At 44.8% G+C, this 18,140-nt stretch overlaps 2 protein-coding genes across 2 annotated transcripts; one reads left to right on the forward strand and one right to left on the reverse strand.

The window, feature by feature from the left end:
* Window positions 1–3,815: 3,815 nt before the first annotated feature.
* Mrpl9 (mitochondrial ribosomal protein L9) lies at window positions 3,816–8,535 on the reverse strand. The gene is made up of 7 exons (XM_052179882.1): window positions 8,350–8,535; window positions 8,043–8,199; window positions 7,209–7,333; window positions 6,951–7,001; window positions 5,098–5,199; window positions 4,527–4,610; window positions 3,816–4,408 (listed from the first exon to the last, which is right to left on the reverse strand). Exons 1-7 carry the CDS (start codon window positions 8,491–8,493, stop codon window positions 4,274–4,276), a joined length of 798 nt encoding a protein of 265 aa, XP_052035842.1. The 5' UTR covers window positions 8,494–8,535; the 3' UTR covers window positions 3,816–4,273.
* On the forward strand, window positions 8,492–17,601 carry Oaz3 (ornithine decarboxylase antizyme 3). Its single transcript, XM_052180925.1, has 7 exons — window positions 8,492–8,573; window positions 14,653–14,824; window positions 15,086–15,139; window positions 15,171–15,255; window positions 15,893–16,068; window positions 16,494–16,579; window positions 17,340–17,601. The coding sequence occupies exons 1-7, from the start codon at window positions 8,492–8,494 to the stop codon at window positions 17,471–17,473; spliced, it is 789 nt and encodes a 262-aa protein (XP_052036885.1). The 3' UTR covers window positions 17,474–17,601.
* The last annotated feature ends 539 nt before the right edge of the window (window positions 17,602–18,140 follow it).

The raw sequence follows: 18,140 nt of genomic DNA on the forward strand, positions 1-18,140 counted from the left end.
AGATTCAGCAGCAGGCAGAATCCCACAGCAAGGAAGCCAAACTGCTGAGTGTCAGGCACTTTACTTATTGTTACAGCATTCACTAGAACTGAGTGGGGCTGGGTGCCTGGGAAAGGGGATGGTAGTGGAGAGAAATAAATCAGGTTTAAGAAATGTATCAGGTTTCATAAAGGATGCGGCTGGAGGTAATCAATACACCAGAGAAAGACAATAAAAGCTAAGGGTGATTGATCAGCGATTAAAAGCAAGTGTACAAGGTCCTCAAGTAGGCGATTCTGCAGGGCAGGGAGGGCTGTGTATGGAATTCTGTCCCTAACCTTAGGAAGGCGCCCAGAGATGCTTTGGATCACATTTCCTCTCATCTTTCAGGCCTGCGAAGGCGCTTACTTGTTACCCGCACCTTCCATTGCTTCTTGGCAAGACGGCCTTCCTTCCCTTCTTTTCTCCCTTCCCTGTGTGGTTATATACATGTATGTGGATGCATGTGCACATGTGTGCATAGGTGCATAGAGGCCAGAGGGCAACATCGGTTGTCTTCCTCAATCACTTATATGCCTGGCTTTTTACCTGCGTGCTGGGGACTCAAACTCTGCTCCCCGTGTTTGCATGGCAAGCGCTCTACTGACTCAACTGTCTCCCAAGCCCTCACGTGCTCCCTTTAAAGCTCACCACCTCCACTCGTGACTTCCAAGCAAGAATTAGGGATCGTCAAAACCCAGCCAACCAAACTGGGTGGCAGTGTGCTCTTTAACCTGAGCACCCAGGAAGTGAATGTCGGCAGGATCAGAACGAAGTCCAAGGTGACCCTTGGCTGCAGAGCTGACAGCCAGCCGGGGGTGCAAGAGGCCCGTCTCAAAGACAAACCCAGGGCCTGTGAGAAGGCCCGGTGGGTGAAGGAACTTACTGACATGCCTAGGCACCTGAGTTCTGTACCTGAGACCCACACGGAGAGAAATGACTTCTAGAAGTTGTTCTTGACATTTGCAAAAGTGGCACTGAGTGCTTGCTCTTTCTCCATCCCCCTTCTCTCTCTCGGAGAATAAATAAATGTATTTTGTTTTGTTTTTCGACAGGGTTTCTCTGTGTAGCCCTGGCTGTCCTGGAACTCACTCTGTAGACCAGGCTGGCCTCGAACTCAGAAATCCGCCTGCCTCTGCCTCCCAGGTGCTGGGATTAAAGGCATGTGCCACCACCGCCTGGCTCAAATAAATGTAATTTAAAAATTTAAAAACCAAACTCAGAACAAACAAAACCCAGCTAAGAGCCTCTTAAGAGAAAAAGGGCCTCCCTTGGCTGGGTATGTTAGTGCATGATTTTAATTCCAGCACTCAGGAGGCAGAGGCAGAGGCAGGTGGGTCTCTGTGGGTTCGAGGCCAGCCTCCTAGAGAGCTTAGCCAGTATGTACCATGTACAGGCTGGGATGGGAAAGGATGGTTGGGACTATGCTGAGGACACAGGATTGAGGAAAGCCTTCTTCCACGGTTTCTGCTTGAGTTACTCCACAGAATCTGTTACCTGAGTGTGACCATGTAAATCCTTCCCTCCCCATGCTGCCTTTGGTCAGCAAGAGAAACTAGGACAGCATGTTAAAGAATGTGAAGCTGGCAGTCACCAAATGGTTATGTTCCAATAGAGAACCTCAAAGTTTCTCAGAGCATCCTATAGAAACAGCACCAAGTGTCGGCACATTAAGTCTTATATCACAGGAAGATAGCCCACACAGTACATGTTCAGTACAGATAAACCTATATACATATAAACTCCATATTATATGGAGGGGATACAGTGAATGAGGCTCAAACTAGAGTGCCTGGAGGGACACATGATAAAAGGTAGGCAGCAGCAGAGGCTGCACCACAGACTACCATTTGTACAGACTCAGTGTAGACCTTGCTGCCTGCAAATCCAAGTTTTTCTCTTTTGGAGAATTTCTGCGTTTCCCCTAACCCCCCTCCAAACATGCGATCTACACTTGATTGGGATTTGTGGTTTAGAAACTGCACGTACAGGGGCCAGCTGGTGAGAACTGGCTCTTGTAATTGGAGAGGCTGCAAAGAGCCCCCCTCTGCCATCCAAACTCAGAAAGGTATCACTTGCCTCTGCCTCTTGGGTTAAACCCACGTGCCATCATGCCCGACTGCCTTTTTCTGTGTGTAAGTTTTGTGCAATAACTGTAATTGCTATTCATGACAATGGCTTTGTTACATCCAGAATGTATTGTTTCTAGAACTCTTCGGGCTCGCCCATCTCCAATCCTAATTGTTCTGTTCCTTATTCCTTGGTGTTTCCTACTCTTAGAGGCAATGATAGAAATATCCTGTTTAGGACTGAGCACTCAAGTTATTTCACACTTATGCTCATGCCCTTGATCTACTGCTCATTTCAGCTTAGGCCAGACAAAGTTTTCATTGTGGACAATGGTTAACACAGAGGTTAGTAGCCCGTCAAACTGAAGAGTGCTTTGTAAAAAATGTGTATGGATACTTTGCCTGTATGTGTGTTTGTGCACCATGTGTTCCTAGTGCTGGCAGAGATCAGAAAAGAGCATCAAACGCTCTGGAACTGCAGTTATACAGTTGTGAGCTGCCACGCAAGAGCTGCGAATTGAACCCAGGCCCATTGGAAGAGCAGCTAGTGCTCTTAAGCACTGAGCCAGCTCTCTGGCTCTGATGGGTTTGTGTATAAGTCAGAGTGTGGGCATCTCCATATATGTCTCAGGGGATGACCTTGAACTCATAATTCTCCTACTGCTTGTGTCTCAAATATAAGCTATTATACCCCACCCTTTGGCCTTTTAAAATTGGGTTGTGTTCTTACTAGAGTTGTTACAGGTAGTTATTTATTAACCATGTACCAAATATACACTCCTTAGTTATGGGCTGATGATTTCATCTCTTTGAGGAAGTATTTAATTGGATGTCAGACAGTAGAAATTTTTGTTCAGGGGTAGATTTTGTCATTTCTTTAATGAGTGTTGGATTTGATTTTTGACATACTTCATATAAATTTGATGAAAGTTTTTGCTGGATGGGTCCGGAATAACTCTTAGTGTCCATTAATGAGCCTTATAAAAAACAAGATTTTTTTTTTTAAAAACAAGATTTATTAATTGTGCATTGTGTATGCCTATGTATGACACAAAGGGTGGGTACTCAAAGAAAGAGGCAGGCACTCCAGGGATAGAACTTCCCGGAGGTGGAGCCAGGTAATGTGGGTGCTGGGAATCAAACTCAGGTCTTTAGAACAGTGGTTCTCAACTTTCCTGATATTGCAACCCTTTACAACAGTTCATGTTGTTGTGACCACCAACCATAAAATTATTTCATTGCTACTTCATAACTGTAACTTTGCTACTGTTATAAATCATAATATAAATATCTGATATGCAGAGTATCTGAAATATGATGCCTATGTTGAGAACTGCTGCTCTAAAGGAACAGAACCGAATGGGAATTTATTAGAGGCTTACAGAGTGTGGTCCAACAGCCCAACAACGGCTGTCTCCCTGAATGCTGGGAATAAGGTGTGCAATACCATCCCAGCCTATGACATGTGTTCTTGAGTGACCTCTAGCTTATCAGCAGCCTGGAAATTGGGGTTTCTTTATGAATGTCAGGAGCTACTTAAGAAATAACACAGTTCTTTTTCTTTTTAAGCTTCTTTAATCCCAGTTTCACTTTCTCTGTCAATCATCCTTAGGCCTTATACAGATCTCACTGGAATCCACTCTATCACTACTCACATGGGGGGAGGGAGGGAGGGAGGGGGGGAAGAGAGAGAGAGAGAGAGAGAGAGAGAGAGAGAGAGAGAGAGAGAGAGAGAGAGAGAGAGAGAGAGAAGAGTTCTAAGAGCAGATGTAATTGGCTATATTCAGAACAGTCTTCTCACGGCAACTGTAGGACACAGAACAGCGATACTTTCCTCCTTTGGACCAGACCTCCATGGCTCGAGACCCTTACTTGGATAGCCTGCCCAGACTACTGAGGTCCAGTGAAGCAGCTCTTCTTGTCTGCAGGAGACACAGTCTGGCTGAGAATAAAGCAACTGTCACAACAGTGGCTGGGCCTCTGCACACGATGGGACGGCTAAGAAGACTGTTTTGGTTTGATATGCAGCTTCTTACACTTACTGCCTGCAGAGTGCGGCGACACAGCTGGCTACGATGACCACTGAAGGTGGAGATGACACACAGCTCAGTCTGCTAGTCGCTCAGAGCTGGGACAGCTGCTCCTCAGCTCTTCTGACTGCTTTGTGCACCTGAGGCAGAGGACATTCAGGCTGCCTGAGGGCTGGCAGGGGCCACGCTCTTGGCAGCTTGCTGGGCTAACCAGTGCTTGTATCTTTTGGTCTTGGGCTTCTGAAAGAGCACTACGGACATAGGAACTCTCACAGTGTCAAGTCCATTTACCTAAACAGACATTAAAAACAGGAATAGCCAGAGATCAGTGAGGCAGAAAACACACCACTCAAGCCAGCTCTCCATATGGTTCTCCTCCCAATCAACAGAAAATTCTGGAAACACTTACAGTCACATCACACCAGTACTCGCCCCACCGAGTGATAGGTTCCTCTGGCAGCCTCAGAGCGTGTGGGGCAACCACCACACCAAGCTGAGAACAGAACCAACAACCACATAACCCTTCGATTGCAGCCTCTAGGTAACCTAGATAACCCTAGGTAACACTCTGGCCTGTAATTTCCTACACAGGGCTCAATATACCCAGGGAACTGATTCTGGCTGATTTCAGGGGAGGGCACAGATGACAGCAGAGAGGCTCAGTCGTATTTCTCAGTGATGGTGGTGAATTGAGACCAATACTACTTCATCACAAAAGCAATGATTTCCCAATAAGTCACATATTCCCAGGTTCTTTCTAGCTAGAGATAAACTGAACTGCCCTTTTCCATTAGTACTTAAATTCTGCAACTACCTTTAGTTCTGAGCCACATTCCTCCCTTTTCCCTGCAAAACAACCAAGAGTAACTCCCAACTTCAGCTGGTAAAACCATTTTATAGGGGAAGTTCAATGCTGAGTCTCCTACCAAGGAGAGATGGCTCCTACCCAAGGGGAAATGCTAATGCTTGGGAACACTCACATTCTTGAAGAAATGGCGGGCAACTATTTCAGGGTTTAGTTCCCATTTGACATTGTTCTTCATTCCCACCTCTAGATGACAGCTTCTCAGAAATTTCACTGTCTGTGGGTCAAGAGGAGTTGGAGTTAGAGGAGAGGCAACAGTTTAACTCACAGGGTCTGAGGTTCAGGAAAGGTGTAGCATCTGCTCTGTAGCTATGAGAGGTGACAACAGGACATTCAGCTCTGATGTGGAAGATGTTTTTAGGACTTCATAGGGGATTATATTTTGCTGTTTCTAGGCGAAGGAAGAGAAACAGTCTGTATTAAACTCAGGATGAGGGCAGGCAAGATGACACAGTAGGTAAAAGTGCTTGCTACCAGGAGCAATGCCCAGAGTTTGATCACAGGGTCCACAGAGGAAGGAGGCGGGCTCACGCAAGCTGTGTTCTGCCCCCAGTACACAGATGAAACAGACTTCCAGGTGCATCTCAGGCGGAAGTAAGCTCCAGCCCTTTCAGCCTCACGGCTCTGGCATTCAGTTCTACCTGCCCTCCAGCATTAGTTCTTTCCTGGTACACAACCAAACATAAATTACCTTAAGGTTCAAGATATTTTTTATATCTCGATGCCCAAACCTCTTTCCAGCTGTCTATTTTTTCTTTTTTGGTTTTTCAAATTAGGGTTTCTCTGTGTAGCGCTGGCTGTCCTGGAACTTACTCTGCAGACCAGGCTGGCCTCAAACTCAGAGATCCACCTGTTTCTGCCTCCTGAGTGCTGAGATTACAGGTGTGTGCCACCATGCCTGGCCTGGCTGTGCATCTTTTTTTTGTTTGTTTTTTCTTTTTTTTGAATTTGGTTTTTTGAGACAGGGTTTCTCTGTGTAGCCCTGGCTGTCCTGGAACTTCCTCTGTAGACTAACTAGGCTTGCCTCTGCCTCCCAGAGTGCTGGGATTAAAGGAGTGCGCCACCACTGCCTGGCAAGTGCATTTTCTAGTATTACAATATATAAAGCTTTACTTTTAGGTGGACTGGAGTGTTTACCTTGTTAAAGTATGCACCAGCACTGTTGGCAGATGTGTGCCTGATATACATGAGGCTGGGCTTTGATCCCCAGCACAACTGGCCTTTGTAGTGCACATCTGCATCCCCTAACTGAAGGGCAGAGTAAGGAGAATTAGGAGGTTAGGGCTGGCCTCAGCTATATATGTGGAGTTCAAGGCCAGCTAGGGCCATATAAGATCCCTCATTTCAAATAAACATACCTTAAATATTCACTTATACTTCCTAGATTGCCCCAAACTTACTAATTTCAAAAGGCCTTATTTACTACCACAGGAAAAAACAGTCCCCCAACCCCAGCAACTCCAAACCATCTTTCTAACCATACACAAGTGACTCCTGCTTTACTGCCTTTAGTTTGCTGACTGCCTCCTCTTGCGTGTCTACACTTCTCTTTTCAACTTATTGTAAATACTCCCAAAAGGCAGAATCTTCATCTTACGTTTTCCTATAGATCTTGATTCCTGGCACTTTTGGCAAAAAAAAATCCCATGCTCTGAGTATTTCAAATGGAAGAAATGAGCAAATTAAAAAATTGGCACGCTTTTCTTAAATAAAGTGAAAAAAGCAGGCGGGTTGTGGTGTCCAATGCCTTCAATCCCAGCACTTGGGAGGCAGAGGCAGGCAGATGTACAGAGCAAGTTCCAGTACACTGTACCCAGCACAGCATTTGCAGAGGACCCCATACCAGCTACACAGAGCTGCAATACAACTTTTTCTCACCCTTGTGTGTGACAATAAGCAGACTTGAAGGCCATCAGGGACTCTCAGGAGGGTTGTGACCTCCAGGAGGAATCAATAAAAACTTCTTACCGCCTCTCCAGCCTTTGTCTGGATCTTCTCCAGTTTTCCTTCTTGTCTCAGCTAAAAAAGATAAAACTGATTAGAAGCAACGAGCCACAGGAGTCATTACTGCCCGAGCATGCTGGGAACCAGCAGGGAACCGGCTGGGCTGCTGGGTTCCTGTTCTAGCTCTTACTTTGAATTAAGTAATTCCTTAAGAAAGGAAGGGATTCCTAGCAGGCACCTTCAAGTTTTATTTCTCCAAACCCTTTGGACCTTTGAGCTCACCAATTTCTCCTCTTCAAACAGCTTCCTATTTTCAGGAGATGCATACACAGCCAGTCCCTGAGAAAGGAGCTTGTTACGACCCACAGATTTCTTCACTGAGACCAGATCACCCCGGACTCCAATTTCTGTTAAATGAGAACGGGAATAGCAGATGAAAACTCTGTAGGCATCCCTATAGAAAAGATGATCAGCAGCGTGGTACTCAGGCCTTGGGGTACACCTCCAGCATCACCAAAAGGGGCATAGAAAAGAGACGGCCCTTACTTTCTCAGTTTTTATTCTTCCTTACACCACGGTACCACCTCCCCCACCCCCACCCCAGTCAATTTACTAACATTATAAGATTCAGTCGTTCAAGTGTCAGCTGCGTAGAAGATCTGAATTTGGATGTGGTCCATAACCTTAGCACTGAGGGGAGGTAATATGCAGATCCCTGGGGCTCAGCTCTATGTCCTGTATCAAATAAGGTGGACCTTTGGTCTTCACACTGGCGCGCGCGCGCGCGCGCACACACACACACACACTCTCTACATGCATTTGTTAGGAACTACACTTGTCACACATCTAGTTTAAAAACTGGTGCAGACCGAACTGTTCAAAGAATGCCATTGTTTGTGCTGCAAATTGTTAGGCTTCTCTTTACACAGTTAACAATATTGCACACACGTTTTAATTTTCCGTGCTGGTATCTCAATCACAGCACTTTCACCAGAACCACAAAGTAGTAAAAACAAAGCAACAAATGAGAGGCAGGAAGAGGTTAACGTGGCACAGGGGCAGCCGGGGAAATGGAAAGGGAAGGGGAAGGGGTTAGCGCGTGCGCCCAGGCCTTACCGTCCACAGACTGCGTGAGGATGAGCTCCAGGTGGCCTTTGGGCCGGTGTTTCGTGTCCTCCACAAACTTATACACGCGGTGGCGCCGGTGCAGGCGCGGCTTGCGGCCCTCCCCGGCGAGCGGCACCTTCCACCAGCGCTCCACGATGACCGTGCTCTGGTGGTCGGGGAGGCTGGGGTGAGCGGACGCCGCGCGGAGCGCCCAGCCACCCCGCCGGCCACCTGCACCCCGAGGACAGTCCGCCGCCGACCCCCGCGGCACCCCGTCCCCCACGGTGTAGGACCCCACGCCCCGGCCGGCCCTCACCTGATAATGAGAGAGACTGAAGTCCCGGCCCGGGGTACTCCCTTCAATTCGCGGCCGGAGTAGCTCCCGGATGCCTCCTTGACGCAGCCAAGCAGCGCCTGCCCACCACAGAGCCCTACCCCGGGGAGCCACAGAGGCCGCCATGACCGCGGAGCGGACGGGCCGAGGAAGGACCCCGCGCGTGCGCAGCTGGGCCTCTGGGCTGCCCGCGGCGCGCCTGAGTGGTGTGGACTGAGGCTGCAGGGAGACCGGGGCGTGGGGAGTGGGACGGCGACAGGACAGCGGAGAGAACTACTTATTTTCGTCACCCCTCTCCACAGAGTTTTGCGTGGATCGACAACGGAAAACATACTATTTCTACTTTAGCTTCGCTTTAAAAAAGAGGCGGAGGTGCCGGGCGGTGCTGGCGCACGCCTGTAATCCCAGCACACAGAGGCAGGCGGATTTCTGAGTTCGAGGCCAGCCTGGTCTACAGAGTGAGTTCCAGGACAGCCAGGGCCACACAGAGAAACCCTGTCTCAAAAAATCCAAATCCAAAAAACCAAAAACCAAATCAAAACAAAACAAAAGAGGCGGAGGGGCCACACCTGTAATCTTCCATCAGGACAAGTTTCAGGCTAACCTGGTTTACATCCCAGGCTCTAGGCCAGCCAGGGCTACATAGACCAATAATAAACTGATAATGAGGAGGATGGTAATAAAAACCAATGATAACAATATAAGTGTATAGTGGTTTAGTTCTAGTTACTGAGATCACTTCTAATTTGACATGCTATAATTTCTGAACACTAAAATATGGATGTCACTCTCAATTTTCCGTTGAATGTATTTAGAAGCAGTCGAAGGATGGGATCCTCTAAAAACTCTGCAACTTTCTATGATATTGTTACTACTATTGTATTTAAACTAATATTTAAAAAAGAGTTGCAGGAGACATAAACTGTAGAGAAAAAGAAGCTACTGTTAGGCCCAGACAGTTCCTTTTGTGGAGTCTTTCTGCTTAATAGATGGTTTAATAGATGATTATAAAAAGAGGGTCTTTCCTAGTCTAAAGAGTGAGTTTCAGGACAGCCAGGGCTACACAGAGAGATCCTGTCTTGAAAAACCAAAAACCAAACCCCCTCCCCCCCCCCGAAAAATAAAAGAAAAAAGAAAAAAAAAAGAGGGTCTTTAAAGAGTGTGGAAAGATGTGCTACACTCCATTGTGTGTGCACTTATGTAGACTGACCTACACGCACTTCCTTGGCATTCAGGATAAGTCTTCAACAGTCTTTTAATTGTTTGCCCCCAGCACTCAGTATGTGGAATTTCATACTTTTTAGTATCCACTCTCTTGATGTTCTCAGTTCACCTTATGGCTAACCGCTATTTATATGCCAGTGATGTCCAAATTGTTATCCTAGGCTCCCACATACTTCACATTGGAATACCCAACTTCTCATTCATCATCCTTACATATCAGACATTTAAAAAGTAACTAATTTATGCCCCGTTCTTTGTAAACTGCCCTACTTGCAGGCTTTCCTGTTACAGTTGATGGGAATTCCATTTTGTTGTCTTTTTCTTCAGTTCTTGGAAACATTATTTTAAAATTTTTACACAATTATATTTTTGAGATTATATAATTTTACCCTTCCTTTTTCTCCTTCTAACCCCTCTCCTCTCTCAAATTCATGGCCTCTTTCCCCTTGTTATTTATATTTGTGTATGTTTATATATTCTTAAATATATAAATACTATTTGCTCAGCCTGTACATTGTTACTTGTATGCATGTTTTCAGGGCTGACCATTTGGGATTGGGTAACCAGTTGGTGTGCTCTTCCCTGGGTAAGACTGTGTCTCCTGTTCTCAGGATTCTTTCATGGCCTGTAGCTCTGTCTAGGGTTAATGCCTTGTTAGCTTTTCCTTCCTTATTAGCATGTATATTAGTGTCCCCCCCCCCTTGTTCAGGTCTTGTTTAGGTATCAATGTTGGTGTGAATTCATGGAGGTAGTGTCCCTGACATTTTTAGGAAACACAATCTTGTAGCAAACTTCCTGTTCCTCTAGATCATAGAATGTTCTGCCTCATCTTCTACAACAATCCCTAAATTTGAGGTGCAATTATGGTATAGATATATCAGTTGGGAGCAGGTTTCACAACTCTACATTTGATGGTTGTAGTTTTCTGTAATGACGTCCACTTGTTACAAAGATGTTTCCTTGATGAGTGGCAAGAACTATACTTATCTGTGGGAAGAAGGATGACATTTTAGAATGTAGTTAGAGATTATGCTGTTCAGTTCAGTGGTAGAAATTGGGTCTCCTCCAAGACCCATGACCTCACTAGGCCCGGGTGTCTTAAGTTTCCAGAACCAGGCATGACTTCCCTCTTGTTGAGAGGGCCTGAAGTACAATTAGAGAGCTGCTGGTTACTGTCAAAGTATGCATGCCATGCTGGTTACTGTTGTGGTTCGTAGGCATCATACCTAGAGCGTATGCTTTCTTCCTTTGCTTTCTTCCTTTGGAAGCTTGCATGGTACCTTCTGGTACCATAAAAACTAGTCCTCAAGGAGGCTTTTAGCTCAGAACTACCTCTGATTCTCTGAGTCCTAGCACATTTTTTAAAAGGTTTTTTATCTCACAAGGCATCAGGAAACCCTATATGTTCATAAATATTTAAGTTAAATAATTAAAACATATAGAATACACATCACATATATAACACAAATGAGGTCAAAGAAAAGGTGAGGGAAAAAAGGGAAAAGTGAAAAAGAGAAAGAAGTAGAAAGGAAACAGGAAATGTTTAAAATCTAAGAGGCAGAGCTGGAAAGATGGTTCAGTGGGTAAACTGCTTGTATGCAGCTCTGTTAACCTGGGTTAGAGTCCCACAACACACAAACCCCCCAAAAGCCAGATGAAGTGACTTGAGTCCATTGAGTCTGTAATCTCAGACTCAGCATTCCTTGGGTGATGGGAGATGGAGATGGGAGAACTGACCAGAAGCTCAAGTTCACAGTGTAGCAGCAGACAGAACAAGAGACTCTGGTTTAAAAACAAGAGGAAAGGAAAGAATAGATGCCTTGGAAAAGCTGTCCTCTGACTTCCACATACACATACATGCAAATTAACTTGAAATGATCCATGTGGCAGGTCAGCATGGTGGTGCCCATCTTTAATCCCGGCATTTGGTAGGCAGAGGCAGGAGGATCTCTGTGTTTCAGGACAGCCAGAGTTATACAATGAGATTCCTCTCTACCTCCCCACCCCCTCCCACCACCCACCCCCTCTAAAAAACCCAAATCTGAGTGGTAACACATCTTTTGGGTTCAGAACAAAAGAAATATTGGAAAGAGGAAGGAGACTACCTTGTTACACCTCTATTCTGCCACAAAATCATACGGAATAATTTGGTCGACTGTTTCAAGCCCTGGCTGGAAGGCACCCGTCACACAGTCTTCCTCCTCTTTGCTGTTCTGGTGAAACAGCTTATGAGGACTCCAGCTACTTGTTCCTCATTGGCCAGACAGGCGGGGAGGCTGAAGTGTGATGGCTTTCTGACTAAACTGGTTAGTTCATCCAGCTACCATGCACAGCCACAGGCATTAGACTGAACAAGAGTGGAGACTGTGTGAGAGAAATTTGCATCAGTGAGACAGAAGAGGATTCACTCTCTTACCTTCTGGTTGGGGTCACCAAGTATGTTATTGGGGGTCACTTGTACCCCAGTGTTTTCATGTTGACACAGAAAAGTGTACACAGAGCAAAGCAATAAGAGACCTTACTTGGAAGCAAAGGCACAGGTTAGATACAGCAGAAGGAGCAAGCAGGCACCTCAAGAGTGCCTGGTTACTGCTTAGGGTGACTGTGTGTGTGTGTGTGTGTGTGTGTGTGTGTCGGCTTGATGCAGGTGGGGTTCCAGGTTGCTAAGTGCTTTGTTGGGAAAGGTGTGTAGGAGTAGCTTTCAATATACTTATCTGCCTCGCCATCACCTCTACAGCTTGATTACATTATCTTTTTCTGTATTGGTCACTGAGTAAGAGATGTGTTCTGCATAGTTTTATAGGATTTTCTTTCCTTAAGCCAGATGTGGTAGCACATGCTTGTAATCTCAGTACTTTGGAGGTAGAGGCAGGAGGGTCCAAAGTTCAAAGCTATCCTCACCTACACAGTTCTAGACTATTCTGGGCTGCCTAAGACCATATCTTCTTTAATTTTTTTTTAATTTCACATGTATCTAACCTAAATTAACCTCAACCTCCAATTCTTATCCTGTCCCAGTCTCCGAGGTGCTGGGATTATAGGTGTGCACCACTAAAGATGATTTTAAAAGTCAGTCATGTCTAGTCATTCTTTCATGTATAACATTGGTCACATCCCCTTTACTCAAAAGAAAAAGCCCATAGATTGATGCAGGTTGCTTATACTATAGCATATACTTACTGCCCCATTCACCCACAGTAGCGGCCTTAGCGTTGAATTGCTTTTGACTAGGATAGTCCTCATCCTTAGACATTAGCTTTGTTAATAGTTTATTATTATTATTATTATTGGTTTTTTTGTGTAGTCCTGGCTGTTCTGAAATTCACAATGGAGACCAGAGATCCACCTGTCTATGCTTGGCTGTCTAACAATCTTAACTCCGTTTGTCTTTGATCAATCATCTTTTCAGTGAGGCCTACATGGATCACCTGTACAAAAACCCTGCTGTATACCCCACATTTCCAATCCTTTTGTTTTTTGTCATAGGGTCTCACAGTGTAGCTCTGGTTGGCCTGCAACTTATTATATAGACCAGGCTATCCTCAAATTCAAAAGATCTGCCTACTTCTGCTTCCCAAGTGCCGAGACTAAAGGTGTGTGCCACCACCCCTGACTTCTTTGTTTCCCCTTTAGCAGTTCTCTTCCGACATGCTTATTTTCTATATATTTTTAAATACTTGGCTTTCTCACTTTAACTAGAGCAGAGATTTGTAGTTCACTGACATGCCTCAAGCACCACAGTGGTGCCTGGCTCATAACAGGCCCTCAATAATACTTAAGTTGATGGTTAATAATTTTTAAGAGGCCTCAAACTGTTGGTTCTACAACAAAATTTCCCTCAATGTTAAATTATATCAGTGTCTTAGGTTTTCTATTGCTGTGATAAAACACCATAACCAAAAACAAGTTAGGGAGAAAAGGGTTTATATCATCTTAAAACTCTCAGGTCAGACTCTTATCACGGAGGGAAATCAGGGCAGGAAGTTGGGACAGGAACTGAAGGGGCCATGGAGGAATACTGTTTATTACTTTGCTCTCCATGGCTTGTGCAACCTCAGGCTGCTTTCTGATAACGCTCAGGACCACCAGCTCAGTGGCGCACTGCACATAGTGAGCTGAGACCTCCCACATCAATCGCTGCTCAAGAAAATGCCCATAGGCTTGTCCACAGGAGTCTCAGTCGAGGTTACTACTTCTTAGATGACTCTAGCTAGTGTCAAGTTGAAATAAAACCAACCAGCACAATTGTCACCATATTCTTGTGTATGTGTAGCTTATTACTGAATCTTTCTAGTTTCTGTCAAAAACTTCTAAGAGCGAGGAGAACTGATTCTGTGTCTGGCACAGCAACTTATTACTGAGTTATGTTGTGTGAGCTTTTTACCACTTTTTTTGATTCTGTAACTCCACTAATTTCCATTTGTTGGGCCTGTGTGTGTGTGTTTGAAACAGGTTATGTGGCCCTGTTTAGCCAGAATCTTTTTTTTTTTCTAAGCCAGAATCTTGCTATTGCAAACCAGGCTGGTTTCAGATGTTGAACAATCCTACCATCTGTCTCTTGACTGCTAGGATTAAGGATGTATATAGCATTACAGCTTCTTAAAGTGTTTAATTTGGGATTTCTGCCCTATAAAGACAACAGAGAAAGTTCTACAATTTGTATTACTTCTGTGCTATGGGGATGGATGACTGAAAACATAATTACTATCAGGTCAGTGTTGGAGCAGGGCCTTGGATGCTTACTGTGGCATTCGACACCAACTCTGTAGTTGCTGGACTTAGAAGTGTTCTAGAGGGAGGGCCATGGTGGTAGGCACAAGAAGAACTCTGGCAGGGCTGTTTGTCAACCAGTATATAAGTTTTAAAGCATTTTAATTATTGTTATAGTTGTAAAGTGTATACTAGTTGAATATGAACTTTGGTTAGTGGGAACTGCAGTGACATAAGCGAGTGACCTCATGTCTATGTCATAGTGCCTGCCAGGTCACAATGGACAGGGTGGCCTGAACCTCTGCGACTCATCCACTGAACCTCACTTTGCCGCAGGGAGGCACTGAACAGTGAAACTGCCTTGTAACAGGTCCCGCCCCTCTCTCTACTCCCTTTCTTATATCAAGAGGGGAAAAACACGGAACTACCTCTATCCGTTCTGGTCACCATACGCCTATTACCTCTACTGTTACAAATACCGGATCACCCTCCGGGAGAAGATGCTGCCTTGTTGTTACAGAAGGTACTTGTTTTCAACTTTAATTTACATAAAGTATAAGGGAAATAAAACAATTTGAAAGAATTTGCTAAGTGGCAGGGTAGAACCCTAGCATGGATTTGTATAAATTTTCTATTTGGTTGTCCTGCAACCAATTCATAGGTGATATAGAAAACAGTGTTGGAAGACTGGTCCTGTGTAGGTAAAGTCAGGAAGCTATCTTTATAGTTCATGTCTTATCCCAGGCACCGAGGTCCACTAATTTGAGTCTTTCTATTCCAACAGCATCACTTACAAGGAACAGGAGGACCTGACTCTCCGGCCCCATTGCTGCCTCCCGTGCTCCTGCCTCCCGTGCTCCTGCCTCCAGTGCTCCTGAGTCCCTAGGAGGCCTCCAGGTGGGTAGGAGCACTGCACAGGAGAAAGACCACAGCCAGCTTAAAGAACTCTATTCAGTAAGTAGACTATGAACTGGTGACGTGACAGGGCAGCTCTGTGATTTTTGATTTTGAGAGAACATTAGCCAGTTGATAACTATAAAAATCAGAATAGGTAGTACCCTGAGCTCATGTGTAAAATCTACTTGCGATGGATTTTGGCCCAGAGATCTCAAAATCATATAGCTGGTAGCCAATAGCAGTATAGGAAAAGTAGGTATAGCAGATTATCGTGGGACTGTGGGACATAAAGTACTTTAGAGACATGACTGGTGTAATAAACCTATAATCTTAGCTTCTTGAAAGGCCTCCTAGATTACAGAGTGAATGTAAGGCTAGCCTCAGCAACTTAGCAAGACCTTATTCCCCAACTCTATGAAATAAATAAAAGTGGAGCTGAGGATATAGCACGAGTAAGATGACACACTAAACTTCCCTGCACTGAACAGTACTCCCAGGTATTTGACAGCAAGGAGAACTCATTATGGGATGGCTATTCCTAGGACTAAGGAATAGTGCTATAACACTTAAGATTCTGACTTTCTAGCCTCCTTCTGCCTCTCCTTGATTCTATAAAGACACCTCAGTTTGCCTTATGTGTGATTTGAGAACAAAATGAGCACAGATTATTACTTCAATTTTATTTCTTTTCCAGGCTGGGAACCTGACAGTGCTATCAACTGACCCCCTGCTTCACCAAGATCCAGTTCAGTTAGACTTCCACTTTCGTCTTACCCCCCATTCCTCTGCTCATTGGCACGGCCTTCTGTGTGACCACCGACTCTTCCTGGATATCCCATATCAGGCCTTGAATCAAGGAAACCGAGAAAGGTGAGGACCTGGATGGGCATGGGGAAGAGTTGGGGTATTTCACCCTTTATCATGTCACAGTGACTCAGGGGCTGGATCAGACACACAAAACACACTAGTAGCACACAGACAAGAGCTTGCAGTTCAAGGAATAATTTTAGGTTGAGGGTCAGTTGCTGGACTCAGACTCAGGAACACCAAAGTGAGGATACAAAATAGCTGAGTACTTTCCAGCTGTTCAGCAGTCCTTTTCTCCATGAACCTTCTGTGACATTCACCTCAATCAGGTGAAATCCCTTGCTTCAGATAAAAGCTCCCAAACTCCTTTAGCAACTTTATATTTTCCAGTATCAGTAGGTAGAGAGCAAACCCTTGCTGGTATTTCTCCTGTTCTGTCTGTCTGGATTCTGAGTTATATAAGTATTAACTTTCTCTCTGGCCTCTAGTTTGACAGCAACACTGGAGTATGTGGAGGAGAAAACCAATGTGGACTCTGTGTTTGTGAACTTCCAAAGCGATCGGAAGGACAGAGGTGTGTCCCTCTTCCCTCTGGCACTTCAGTACCTGTCCCCACTTCTGTTGCAAAGGAAATTAAGGCACACAACATTATATTCAGTCCCTTATAATTGGATGAATAAGGAGCATGGAAGAAATTACAGAATCCATTCAAGGGATATGGTGGACTGACAATGTCAAGCAAATGTATCAAGCTTTCACAGTAATAAGGCTAGAAGGACAGGAATATATTTAACCAGATGTAATATGTTATTGCTCATCTCTCAAAGAGTTTATACTCTGCTGGATATAAGACAAGATGAGCTGGATATTGTGGTACAAGCCTGTGATCCCAGCATTTGAAAAGCTAAGGCCAGAAGAATTTTGCACTCAAGGTCATATTGGCTACATAGTGAGATCTTATCTCAAACCACAACCAAAACTGAAAAAAGCAAAATCAGTAACAAAAACAAAACCAACCAACCAACCAAAACAAAGCACTCCTCCCCACAGAATCCCAGATGCTGCTTAATTGCACTACATGCTTGAATAATCACATCTTAAATCTGTGAGGAAGGTTCTCTTTCTCACTTTGCAAATGAGTAAATTGGAGATCTGGAAGGTTAACTAGAACTAAAAATGAATATTAAATGCAGGGTAGAGACCGTGTCTATCACTCCAAAGCACACCCTACGCCTGCACTACACTGCTAGTCACTCTTTGGAGAAAACATCTATGAGGAGTATACGGGCTGAGCTGCAGTGGGTGTTCTAATCATGTGTTCTGTTCTTCTACAGGTGCCCTGCTGCGAGCCTTTAGCTACATGGGCTTCGAGGTGGTCAGACCAGATCATCCTGCCCTCCCTCCCTGGGACAATGTCATCTTCATGGTGTATCCCCTTGAAAGGGACCTTGGCCAGCCTGGCCAGTGAGCCTCCCTAAACATGTTCCATCTCTGTGAGGGGTTGGAAACCTCAACACACGGGACTCTGAGGCCCAGGATGTGATTTAAGACACTTCCATCCTAGGAAATAAAGGGTAGTGCAATCAATGTGTTCGCTATTTCTTGGTGGAAAGGGACTGTCAGAGGACTAGAACTCTTACACAGATAAATTCACTGAATGACATGACTAAGAAAATCAGAGGAACCTGAGTCATAACATGGGAGGGTTCCGTTGGCCTTCTCCTTATTCCTAAACCTTTTTTTTTCCATTTTCATTTATTGAGCATCTGCTATAATAAATTACTAGTCAACTAGAAAAACTGGAAAGATTAAACCTTGCTAGGATGAATTTATATATTTCAATTCAAACTGGAAACATATACCAATTCCTTTTCTTTGGATGTGGAGAAAACCAGAGAAAGTGCACACTTCCTAAGGGAAGAACTACAAGAGATAAGAGCATTTCAGACAACAGCAAGTACTGGAAAATGGCAGAGGACACAGAGGAGGAGATATAAACTGACAACATATAATGAGCACAGTAAAAATAGGGAGTTTTTCGGGGGAGATGAACAGGGTGTCATGTAGCCCAGGCTGGTCTCAAACACAGTGTGGGAGAGACAGACCTGAAGTTAACTCTACTTCAACCTCTCAAG

This window comes from Apodemus sylvaticus, chromosome 4, assembly GCF_947179515.1.
Source record: "Apodemus sylvaticus chromosome 4, mApoSyl1.1, whole genome shotgun sequence".
NCBI classification, from domain to species: domain Eukaryota; kingdom Metazoa; phylum Chordata; class Mammalia; order Rodentia; family Muridae; genus Apodemus; species Apodemus sylvaticus.

Bases quoted from the DNA above. Each gene is read 5' to 3' on its own strand.
- Oaz3 (XM_052180925.1), top strand. From the start codon at position 8,492: ATGACCGCGGAGCGGACGGGCCGAGGAAGGACCCCGCGCGTGCGCAGC. The intron at 14,825-15,085 runs GTACTTGTTTTC...CTATTCCAACAG, and splicing joins CTGCCTTGTTGTTACAGAAG to CATCACTTACAAGGAACAGG. The intron at 15,140-15,170 runs GTGCTCCTGCCT...TCCTGCCTCCAG, and splicing joins CGGCCCCATTGCTGCCTCCC to TGCTCCTGAGTCCCTAGGAG.
- Mrpl9 (XM_052179882.1), bottom strand. From the start codon at position 8,493: ATGGCGGCCTCTGTGGCTCCCCGGGGTAGGGCTCTGTGGTGGGCAGGC. The intron at 5,200-6,950 runs GTAAGAAGTTTT...CTTGACCCACAG, and splicing joins AGACAAAGGCTGGAGAGGCG to ACAGTGAAATTTCTGAGAAG. The intron at 4,409-4,526 runs GTAAGTGTTTCC...ATGTCTGTTTAG, and splicing joins AGTACTGGTGTGATGTGACT to GTAAATGGACTTGACACTGT.